We start from the raw sequence: 12342 nt of genomic DNA, 5'->3' as shown, positions 1-12342 counted from the left end.
TTCCTGTGTACCAACAGGGGGACACATCTGTGTCACTCCATGTCAAGCATGTTGCCTTTTCATTCATAAAAGGCTGCCTGTATCTTTAATCACTTTGCCAGATAATAGCAAAGAAACAAGCACTTGATTGTGTTATCAGACACTATTGGAAAAGTCTAGATAAGGATGCTGAACAACCTTGGCTTATTAGTATTCCACATGCAAATGCTTCCCCATAATCCAGAGTCATCTGTATCCCGGCAACCCTTTAAATTTCATTCTCACTGAATTGCCAGATCTTTATCAAAATATAATTACAGTCTTAATTTGGATGATAAACTTTGATTGCTTGTGCTGTGCCAAAAAAAAATTTGTCAGGTACACAAAAAATGAGGTGCAACTGTGAGATGTGAATCTGCATATTCTGACATTGGTACACCACCCTTCTTCTTATCAAAAGTTTGGCTCTGATAGCTAGCAATGAGGTTCTGTAGGGGTAAATAGGCAGGGACATGAAAAACCAGTTTTCTGATGCCATCAAATGAAATTTGCACTAAAAACAGGGAGGAATTTGAAATCCACAGTTGCATATGAAGATTATCACCATTACGAAGATTATATACTATTATCATTACAAAGTAAATGATGTGCAGCACTGCTGTGCACAGTGGAAGAAAACACCAGTCCTTCCTGAAACAAGAAGAGATCATGCAGAACTCACCTTTTCTCCCACTACCTTTCCCCCCTCCTTCAATTACTGGCAGAAAACAGCACAGTGCTTTATAGTTATATCCAGATTACATGGATGATTACAAAGATTTTTCCAAAACAAGTAGCCTAAAAAAGTATCCCAGAGGAATATAACCACTGCCTACTCTACCAAGAGAGCTCAAAGGAGAGGAGATGGCCCTGCTAGCAAGCCATGGAGGTTACCTAGTTTCTGACTTACCAGAGTGCAGCAGTCCAAACCCACTTCAGTTTTACCCTGCTGAAATACCAGGGGGGAAAGATAATTACTCAGATGACAATGGCATAAATGCAATTAGATGTTTGACCTTAGTGTTTCTTGGTCACATGCACAGAGTTGAACTAATTGCTAAATTTGGGTCTGGGAAGTTATTCTTTTCCTTCTTTCCCACAAACACACTCACACTGAGTTCTTTGCACTTTTTCTGCATCCCTGAGAAGGATCCTTTCCTAGGACAGATGTGATTCCATCCCATGAAAATTATTTCCTCGCCTCCTGTGGGGGCTTTGGGTACCCAGCCTTGGTCCTCCTTGTTTTCTGCTTCTCTAACTTTGATCACCATTGCATGCACCATAAAATACCTCTCTGACACACCTGTTATCTTGAATTCATTCTCATGGAGTGTATGTTGTCCTCCCCTGAGAAGACCATGCAAGATGAGAACAACTGGAACAGTAAGTAAATTCCACCACATAAACAAGCAGAAGGGTTACAGCGTGGATTGAATGTCATACTGTGTCACAGTTACAGGATGAAAAATGTGCTGCTTCCTTGTGAGCAGTGGTCAGCTACATCACTCAAGTGAGGTTTGTTTCCCTAATGTTCCACAGCCCCAGCACTCTCCAAGAGACCACTCCAAACCAAATGTGGTTTTGTCCAGAGCCTGATGTAAGCAAACACAGTTGCCAACTAATGGTAAAATTCAAAGCTCACTGAAGTCCAGAAAGATACCTGCAACCTTTGCAGTCATGACTGTGCCCTGGCTCCCATTCCCTAACAATCATGTCCATCACTGACACATCAGTAACACTTTTGCTGACAATAGCAGTACAAAGTTTTACAGCTGAAAGGTCTGAGGCATTGAACCGTTCTCGTCCCATTGGTGGTAGGAGCTCAATGGGGCTAATACTGCAGTAGAAATAGAGGGCAGGAAGGAACCATGTGAGAATTGTCTAGTCCATGACTTTTCCAACTCTGAAACACAGCTAAAATTAACAGCAAATGAGGTACCCACCTCCTGACACAGAAAATGTTTCCTGTAGTGTATTTTGACTGATGTGTGACCAAACCTGTCCTAAAAATGCCAAAATGCAAAGCCAAGTTTAATTCCACTACTCTAAAGTGGACTAAGTATTTTTAGTTCACCCCAATTTTATTATTCTTAAAAAGCCTAAAAGAAGGGCATCCTATAAGCTCCATAGGAGCCTGTCCCAGTGCTTTATTCCTCTTTGTGCTTGGAAAGGTCTTCCTAACCTTCCCTGCTGCAAAGTCAGCTGGCTCCTAAGGGGGAAGGCTGCAGAAGCAGGCATGCTGGCTGCAGTCACATGCAGCTCCCCTCTTCTTTGGATATCAGACTCTGTCTCTAGTGCCATAAATTTGCAACTTCTCACCTCAGCTGAACTGAGATGAGATGAAAATGCCAGAACTAGTGCCCTGGCCCAAAATCCAGAACTAGTTTTCATTCCAGGCAGTGGGGAAGTGGGCATGCCTGAGCCCTCAAAGGAGGATGATAAATCGCTGCTTACTCTGGATACACAGTTCTTTGCTCTCCTTTTAAAAAATGCATTTATTTCCTTCTGGTGAAGGGTGCCATGCTAAAATCACAGGAAAACAAAGTTGCCTATCCACAGCAGCAGATTCAGCCTGACACTAGCGAGAAGGAAAGCTTCCATATGCCATGGTGACTAGTTCAGTACAGCCTGTTAACCATTCCCTCCACCTGCCAGGCACACTGCCCTCCACATAAGTACTGTTAGTGAAGGCAAGCATACATCTGGATGAAAACCACACTGAGAGGAACATGCCATTTTTAAAGCCTGGCTTTTGTCTCTGTCATGTTCAAATACTAAGGCTAATGTTGAGAGGACTGGCAGAAGAGGTTACCAGATTTACTCTTCCTCTGCACCATGGCATGTTGCAGGGGGAGGAGTTCAAAATGGCCCCTGTGACAGCTGCCGGCATCTTCACAATAGCTGCTAAAAGAGAGGCTTATTCCTCCCAGCAACTCTTCCATTAGAGCTTTCTCAAGGGGAGCAATGGACTCCTCAAGCCTCCAGCCACAGCAGGAACTTCCTGAAGGAACATTTCATATTCAGAAGGAATCACAATGTTGCTATTTCTTTTCTGCCTCTTTCATTCTTGAGCCCAGATCTCCCATCTTTGAGCTTGTCATTACAGACTACAGCAGGAGGTCTGTGGCTATCACATGAACATCCCAAGTTCCTAGTAAGCAAAACTGGTCTGGCTTCCTCAGCTCTCTTGAGTGTTCTCCTGGGTGAAAAGACAAGCAAGTCTCACCATTGGGAAACGGGAGCCCAGAGAGGAATGTTACAAGCCTTCCATAGCCAAATGGACTCTTGGCATTACACCCTCTGCTTTGGACCAAGCATCATCACAACAACCACAAACCCAAACTGTATCAGGGATACCAGTAGTTGAATACTTGGATGTCTTTCACTGCCCACTGTTTGGGCTAAGACACTTTACCCTTGACGGACCAGTCTTGACAAACTTATTTATCTTAAAATGGCTTGACTGATTCTGCCGATTCCGGGAACCACAGACAGAATAACCCTCTGTCCACGGCACAGCCTGGCATCCCACTGATTTCCATGGAAGACAGCAACAGGGCAAGTGCAGTGGAGGGAGCAGCACTCAAGTGGTTAATGCATGCCATGAAAAACTATACATACATATACTGTCTCACATAGCCAGAATCTATTATGTTGACATTTTCCTTTCAGTGCCACTAGAATTAAAATGCTCATAATAAAAACCTGCCAATTAGAACCACAGAAATTATCACCAAAGCAAAATTCATTTCTATCTATATGGTTGACCAGAAGTCTTTCTGCCTCTTACAAGCAACATTAATGCCATCCACTACAACAACAAATGCTAGTCAAATTCCTTTCTTTCCACCTGTGATTTTAAAAGTACATTTCCTGTGCAGAATGCTGTGTGCTTGGCAACCTCTGCATCTCCCCTCCTGATGAGTAGCAGAAACGCTGCATGCTAAACTCTCCTGTAATGACATGGATTCCCACATCAGAGAAAAATTCTCAAACTACCCAGGAAAAACTTCAAATAACCTGCAAGGTATTTAACAAACCAGAGGCAACAGCGAAAGTCAAACCCTCAAAACATACAGAAAGAGAGAGAGAGAGAGAGAGAAAGAAAATAAATGCCCTCTGCTTGACCCAAAATAACAGAACGGTTCTGCATAGAAAAGAAAATTAATTACCATTGTGGGAACCCTCAGTCATTTAGAGTCTCCAGTCAAGGCTGAGAGCCATTCTGAGACTGCAGGTTTTTCCTGTAACTTCACTTCCCAGCTCTGCGAGGAACCAGTTAAAAATGACATCACTGCTCATACTACCCTCCTCCCCCTCCCCATTCACTTGCTAAAAAAGCTGAGGCTGCTCCTCTCCCCCTGCATTGGCTCCAGATTTGGTCCTCACTCCTCTCTGACAAGTTCCCGGTCTGCAGTTGACTGTGTGAATTGGTGTCAGTGTGGGATGGAGGATGCATCTCTGCGCTTTTCCAGCATCCCTGCTGGCACCCACTTGAGAAATAAAATAGCCTTTCCATTAAGAAATCAGAAGAGGTCTAACCTCACAATGCATAATGCATTACACAACCAGCTCCGTTTACAGAAGGCAGACAGTCTTACTCTTTGAAGTGGAAGGGAGAGAGAGACCCTCCAAGGGGCTCTGCCTTTCACCTCGTCTTCCTTGGAGGAGAGGACCCTCTCTGTGGTTTTGCTGCATCCTCCTTGCATTAGGACTGCAATCTATCTTTTTTTTCTTTTTTTATTTCCCTCCTCCTGAGTGTGACATCATCAGACACCAACTCTACTTCTGTAATAAAAAAGGATCCCAAGCAGAGCTACCTGGGACGAGGTCATCTGGAGGACCTAGGTGATGCTGGCTCCTGAACAACTGTAGCTTCTTACAAAAATACTTTGCTCTTACACAGTGTCATCAGGATTTAATAACCCTGTGCTTGCTGCAGACCAGGAGACCCAGCTGCAGGGCTGAGATCCGTCTCATTTCTATCCCTGCAAGCTCCACTGGCATCACCAGCAAGCAGGTACCTCCAGGGCACTCCCCTGGTACCCACCATTCACCTCTCAGCTCCTTTGCTCCCCCCTGACTGCTGGGAAGGATGCTGCAGCAAAACCCCTCGGCCAGCACTCCTGTCTGCTACGGCTGCGAGCACCCAGCGCGCACGCTTCCAATACTCCTCCGCTCTCCTCAGCCTTTTAAGCATCACCGAGGGGGGCCTTTGGAAAACACGGTCACCCCTGACTGGCGGCTGCAGGAGCCAGCAGCTCTCGGCCAGCCGCAGCGCAGGGCCTGGTGGTTGCCAAGGGCAATTTTCCCTTACCTGCATTTTCTCTCCTGGAAGAGCGCAGGGAACTGTGCTGAGCCTGCCCACCCCCGGGGCAGCCAGTGGGTACCAGGGTGGCTGGGATGAGCCCCACCACTGCCGCTGGCGGGCAGAAGGGATGGCGGCTCCCAGATCGGCAGCCTTCCCTGCGTGCTCCCATGCTTGCAGCGGCAGCCAGCAGCGGCAGCCACGGCACTGCCAGGAGAGAGGAGTCCGTGTGCACATGCATATGTATAACATATGCCTCCGTGTACCTGTTATACAGACACAGAGCTAACATGCAGATATAAACACAGACTTGCATTCTGGATCTCTCACCGCTTCCGGCAAAGCTGCAGACGTATCAAATACTGCACAAGTAAAAGGGCTGATGGAATAAGTAATTTAAAAGATGCGCAGATGTGGCACTTAGGGACATGGTTTAGTGGTGGACCTCGCAGTGTTAGGTTAATGGTTGACTCCATGATCTTAGAGGTCTTTTCCAACTGAAATGATTCTATGATCTTATGATATGACTGCATTAGCAGACGTGCTCTGACTGGTTTGTGTGCTACCTGCCTATAGAGCCTGCACACAGGAATAACCCTCACCGCAGCGCTGATTACAGGTGAGTACCTGACACAGGGCTGTAAAAGCATCACAAAACTTATGCAAACTCCTCTAAAAGGGGTAGTGGTATGTCACACATGTCACATAATGGTGCTGCTTTGTAAGCTAGAAATGTCTCACATGGAGGGGCGCTGGAAAGGTCTTTCAACAATGAAACCCCCATCAACCCTCTGAATTAGGAACATGCTGGTGCATCAGGTCCCAGAGAAAATCTGTGCTAGAGACAGGGAACCAGGGGGAAGTTGAAGGAAGTTGGTAAAAACCTTGCCTTCAGAGTTTATTCATAACTCCCTCCCCCTTCTTTTTCAGAGGAGTGCTTTGCACGTGGGCTGGTAACACATTCTTATCAAACACCAGAGCACTTCTGAATGAGCCAGAATTAAAAACCTGACATCTCCTGTCAGCTGGGACAGAACAACATTACACACTCATCAAAAGCAGGATTTCCACTAGAGAATCTCCCACTCCATCTTTTAGCAAATATCTCTGCAAATTCTCTTTTCCACATCACAGCCCTACCAGACTGCACTCATCTTCTCCAGGCATTCAGCAGGAAGAGATCTCTGGCACAGGCAGTGTGAGCCCAAGACTGAGGAGTGATGACTATGGTGGATAGGGGTGTGGGACCATCTCAGAAGCTCTACCAGGGTGAATCTCCAGATAAATACAGAAGACCATGTCCTCTGCCATCACTCATTAATCAAACTTCAGTTTTCTATCTTCTCTGGTAGGGATATCACAGTCATTAGCAAAGGGGGATCCTACATACACGTAGTTGCATCAATAACATCTCTGGACAAACATTGATTATACATCATATACTAGATCAAAAGACAAAAAAGAAGAAAGTGTGCCAATTCACCACATTCATATTTCAGTTCTAAATGAAGTAAGTGTTTAACCCAGCTTCTTAAGGAAAAAATGCAAACCTGCTGTTGCCTGTCCCCTGCATCCAATCCCCATAATTTTTGAGTTCCCTCCCCAAATTTGCCAGAATAATTTGATTATGTTATATATACTTAAATACCTACAAATTTAAGATGAACAAAATAATTTTAAAAGTAAATCAGTGCCACTCCCATTTAGGATAGCCAGGTAAAATTTCCACTGGGAATCTACTGCCTGACTGGCTCTGTGCTAGTGGTGGTCCCTTTGCCCTGGGAAAGGGAAGAGTGTCCTCTGGATTTTCTGAAAAGGCAAAAAAGTACATCAGAGAGTAAAGGACAAGTCTACAAATCCACATGAAGTTCTTACTTCTTTGTTTTCTTTGGTTAATGTGACAATTTATTTAGTGTTTTTGTTTTCTCTTCCTAAATCTGCTTCTCATAGGTCAGCACTTTGGACCTCAAATGCCTATGGATTTTATTCCCTGAAGAAACCTTTGAACACAGCCTTCTCATTTTACTTTGGTTCTCCCAAGCAATGGCATTGTTTCAATCTACAGATGGGAACATTTGCAGACTGCTGGCTGGTTATAACAGCTCCCAGACCTGACAAGTTCCATGCTCATTCCTGGTTGTGAGATGTTTTTGCAGGAGAGCAAACAAACTCATTCCTGTAAGAAAGAACAGGCAAACAAAGTGTGGGATTCGGTGTAGAAAGATCACAACCAAAATAAATTAGGGCTGCAAGTTTTTCCAGAGCTCTGAGAACTCTCAAAGAGGCAGAAAACCTTTCAGTCAGAAGAAAAAGAAGCTTACCCACCTCTCCCATCATTTCCCCTCCTATTATACTAATATTAACTAACTGTTTTACTTGGTGACTGCAGATTGTTTCAAGTTTTTGGGTGACTGAGTTGAAGATCAGTGCTCAAATAAATGATCATCAAGTAGCACTACTGCCCTAATATATGCATTTCAGTGTACCTTGGGGTACCTCCGAAGCAAATGGGGCAGAATATGTTCCGTATTACATGAATTCTTCACTTGTCTTAGCAAATGCACCTTGTTCGGGATTTGCACTATCTTCTTTCATCAGTATTATGCCTCCCACAAGCACAGTTTAACAAATGTATTTTATCATATAAACGGGTGTTTCTCATTTTGAGAATCCTTCCGAGGTAAGCTGAGAGTCCTGGACTACTTCCCTGCTCTGACCAGTCTTTAAATGCAATCAAGTCTGATAAGAGACATGAAGGAGTCAGCAGATGAATGTCACACATCCATTTCCTCTGCTATTTTTAACAGCACAAAGCATACTGAAAGGAAGGATGGAAAGTCCTCCTCTTTAATGATGTCCCTGAAATTTTCAAAAAAATCTAAATTTCAATACTCTTTCATTTCAACCCAAACTGTTAAAAAGTAAATCAAGGTCACGGCTGTCTGTCACTTTCCCAAATTACTCTTGAGTAAAGACAGCCCTCAGCCAAATAATATCAGTCTAAATAGGAACTCAGCCTCTTCTGTTTCATTATCCCAGAGAGGTTTCAATTTCAAAGCTGACTTGGGCCACATAAAAGTCAGCTTTTAAGCAGGAGCAGTATGAATATTTCTGCCTCCCCTCTATTTTACCTTCTCAAGGAAAGAAAGAAGAAAGTAAGACCCAGTAGCAGTTCTGGTGACCTGACACAAGAGAAGGAAGCAGAACACAGTGATATTCCTTTGACAGGAAATCTCAGTGCCATAATTTCATCATCTATTTTCCTTCCTGCTCCACTTGACTGCATGTACCCCAAAACCAGGCTGCTCCAGCCTGCTGCTCCCATTTCGGAGGAGCTGGCCATCATTGGCAGGGGCATCGCCAAGCACCCCACCAATTGGCAACAAGAGGTGACAACTCAATCAACCCTGGAGATCCTTACTGGTGCTACCCTTCTTTTTCACAAGGTGCAACTGGAGCAGGTCCAGAGAATGGCCATGAAGATGATCAGAGAGCTGAAGCACCTCTCCTATGAAGATAGGCTGAGAGATCTGGGGTTTTTCAGTCTGGAGAAGAAAGAGAAGGCTCCAGGAAGATCTTCCAGCTGCCTTTCAGTGCCTACAAGAAAGCTGGAGAAGGACTTTTTCCAAGGGCATGTAGTGACCGGACAGGGAATGGCCTTAAGCTGAAAGAGGGTGGGTTCAGATTAGAATACTGTGAGGGTGGTGAGCCACTGGAACAGGTTGTCCAGAGAAGCTGGATGGTGGATGCCCCATACTTAGAAGTATTCAAGGCCAGGTTGAATGAGTCTTTGAGCAACCTGGTCTACAGGAAGGTGTCCCTGCCCATGGCAGGGAAATTGGAACAAGATGATCTTTAGGGCCTGTTCCAGCCCAGGCCATTCTTTGATTCTGTGATGATTCTATGGAGTGTGAGAAATGGAGACAAAAAGGAGGAAGAGAAGAGAAATTTGGATGGGAAAGACGCAAGAAAGGAAGGAGGGAGCTGTTGCTACTTTTACTTTCCATGTACCTGCCATAGAGTTCGAATGTCAGGCGTACACTGGGGACATGGTACAGCTCACGTGTTTATCACATCACCTTTGCTGCACTGAATTCACCACAGCTGGGTTTCATGCCCTCAGCAGGCAGTGGCTTCAGTGACAGTCATACGTGAAATTCCAGCCTCTTCATAACAGGCTCCTTGCAAAGGTTGGTGTTGGCTTTAACATTCATCTTTTATGCTTTTAAAACTCTTAAGGGAATGTCCTTAGCATAGCTATTCCCTTTTTGTTTTACTTTCATGCCTGAAAGACTGGGTTGCATTGCTGGTCTGTCCCTTTTTTAGCCTTGACAGACAGGCAAGGGCACTGCAGCCTCTGGTCGAAACCTGGAAACAGAAGCAGGGCAGGGGAGGGCCTGTCTTACACCTCCCAGTTTCTCTTAACCCCCACTTTTTCTGTCTGTTACTGCACATCCCCGTCTATGCTCTGTTGCACACTCTGGAGCTATGAAGTGAATTTTGTAAGTTTAGGTAGTTGTTGGCACCAAGAGAGGAGATGTAAATTGGAGAGAAAGAGTAGTAAAAAATAATTATGTAGTAAAAAATAATTGTACTGTAAGACAGAAAATGGAATATATTTTGGATGTGCTGGGCTGAACATTTTTGAGGAGTCAGGAGGGGAAGTGTCAGAGTTGGAGCAGTGGGGAGAGGGACTACAGAAGGCAACAAACACACATCAGGGTAATAATATAATCTTGAAAGCCTTTCCTCTTTTGCAGTAACTGTACTCTGGGCTAGTCTTCTAGCTGCTACCCATGTGCAGTGGGCATTGCTTTGTCACAAGCAACATAAAACATACTGCAGATGCTCATAGCAATGGGAAATACAGAAAGTGAAGTTCAAAAACATGCAAATGGAAATAGCTAATAGCACATGCCTGGAAGTGAGATTGCCAAAGCCATTTGGAAGGGTTCAGGTATGCACTACCCATCAACACTTGGCTTTGTGAATCTTAACTTCCATCTTACAACACCAGGGTAGAGGAAGGTTTCTTGGCATTTGGGAGGCAAGTAAATTGTATTTCTAAGAAAGAAAGAAGGTCATTGTTAATTAATTTAATAATTAAGAAGGCATTAATTATTAAAATAATTAAGAACTAGAAAACAATGCAATACAACAAAAAAAATCTTGAGGTTTTCGGGGGTAGCACTCGGAGGACATTGCCACCCAAAGGGACTGGATTCATTATCAGTTTTCAGACCATTTCCCATACCCATCCTCATACACAGGAACCTTCCCACGGCCAAGGACCCACATTCTCACCCTCACTGAATATGATGCATAAACCAAAAATTATCAGACTGATTGTCTTTTCATAGTGATACTGGTTCTTACAGGGCTGCCTCAAATAGCAGGCATTTTTCTCGCACTTCATAATAAATAATTTTTCAGTGCTAAAGCATCATTTGCAGGGCCCTTTTATAACATCAACTCATGAAACACAACAACTCTGCTTGCACAAGGCAGGTCTTTCTTATATTCAATTGTATGTCCTATATACTGTCATTTTTTCAAGCAGAATTAATGAGTTTCTGGTACCAGACAAGTGCTGTTCCTCCACAGTTTTGAAGTCTGCCTGTCATCATGGACAAGCTCTGCTGCTGGGAGGTAACTTTTGGCCAAAGCATCTGGGAGGCGTGTTGGAAGCCTTGAGAACAACTCCACAGCTGTCTGTCCTTGGTGTCTGCTCCTTTTCTGCCCCAACATCCTCCTATCCAGAAAGAGGGCCCTGGCACACAAACCAGACAGCAAGGCTGGTTTCAGCAACCATTCTTGTTTTCCCATACTTTTAGTATTGGTTCCATAGAAACACAGATTCAAAGAACCAAAGAATGGTTTGGGTTGGAAGGGACCTTAATGTTCATCTAGTTTCAACCCTCCTCCCATGAGCTCCACCTTTCACTCTACCAGGTTGCTCAAAACCCCATCCAATCCAGCCTTGAACATTCCCAGGGATGTGGAGTCTGCTTGCAACTTGTTTATAAAACACCAGGTCCTAAATGCAGTATGTAGTGGTAGCTACAAATTATCAAGGTACTTGCTGGTAAAGATTATTACAGTTTTCTGCTCTTCTTCCTACTGTGATTACAGGGTGCTGCTCAACACATGCAACCCCATACAAGCACCTTTTAGCCTCATTTCCTACAGAAATGAGTGGGATGGACTCACACCAGCTGCTGCCTGCGTGGCTGCACCTTCCATCGCTGCCACGCACCATGGGCCCCCTGGCCAACCAGGGCCAGATCCACACAGGGTAGGTGTCACCAGGGTGCAAAACAGCAATTCAGAAAATTTATTTTTCTCACAGCTTGAAGAAAGGAAGGGATTTTCTGTGTCACCTCACCTAGGCAAAGCTGTATTCCCCAAGGTCTCCAGAAGTGCAGTGATGGTAACACTTAACCAAGAGCCAGAGACACACAGATGCAAACTTTCCTCTCCTCAGAGGGATATGAGGCTGTATTTCCTACCAATGAGAGCACTGTGCAATACAGTACTCTGGCACTGGTTTTCAATACTGATCCTGGATTGGTGTTTAGTGTCATAAACAAAGGAGAGGAAGCAAAATTTTCTCATCAGGACATTAGGATTCTTTCTTCTTGTTTAAATAATACATCAGGCTATGAAATGGAACTTGGTTTGCCATGGAACCAGTAAATAAAACCTTGAATCTCATCTTGGGTCCTGCCCTGGGTGACATGAAAACTTTTTACCTGTTTACTCTTCCCCCATGCTGCTCTGGGGTGACAGGGTGTGCAACCCATGCTTTGGGAGAATTATGATGTGGCTTACAAGTCTTTTAATGATAAAAAATGCTGGACAAGTAAAAATATATTTGTCTGGTCTTTAATCTCCAAAAGCAGAATTAAAATGTTTTTTAAATAGTAACAGGAATTGTACTAGTATAAATATTTTGGATTCATAATGTAACTTTCACTCATAACCCAACAGTTAATTAAGAGATTTGTATATGTGGC

General features: G+C 44.2%; 1 protein-coding gene across 4 annotated transcripts in view; it reads right to left on the bottom strand.

Moving 5' to 3' along the window:
• The window catches only part of NHS (NHS actin remodeling regulator), a 251376-nt gene that overhangs the window by 43853 nt on the left and 195181 nt on the right, over window positions 1-12342 (bottom strand). Inside the window, exon 1 of one of the 4 annotated variants that reach the window (XM_048287041.1) lies at window positions 4191-4273. The exons of the other annotated variants lie outside the window; for them this stretch is intronic. Coding sequence (XP_048142998.1) covers window positions 4191-4212 — 22 coding nt within the window. The 5' untranslated portion in view covers window positions 4213-4273. Of the gene's footprint in view, window positions 1-4190; window positions 4274-12342 lie in introns of those variants that run through there. 4 annotated transcript variants of the gene reach the window in all.

The sequence above is a fragment of the Corvus hawaiiensis genome, chromosome 2 (genome assembly GCF_020740725.1).
Source record: "Corvus hawaiiensis isolate bCorHaw1 chromosome 2, bCorHaw1.pri.cur, whole genome shotgun sequence".
NCBI classification, from domain to species: domain Eukaryota; kingdom Metazoa; phylum Chordata; class Aves; order Passeriformes; family Corvidae; genus Corvus; species Corvus hawaiiensis.
This window is presented reverse-complemented; position numbering and strand designations above follow the sequence as displayed.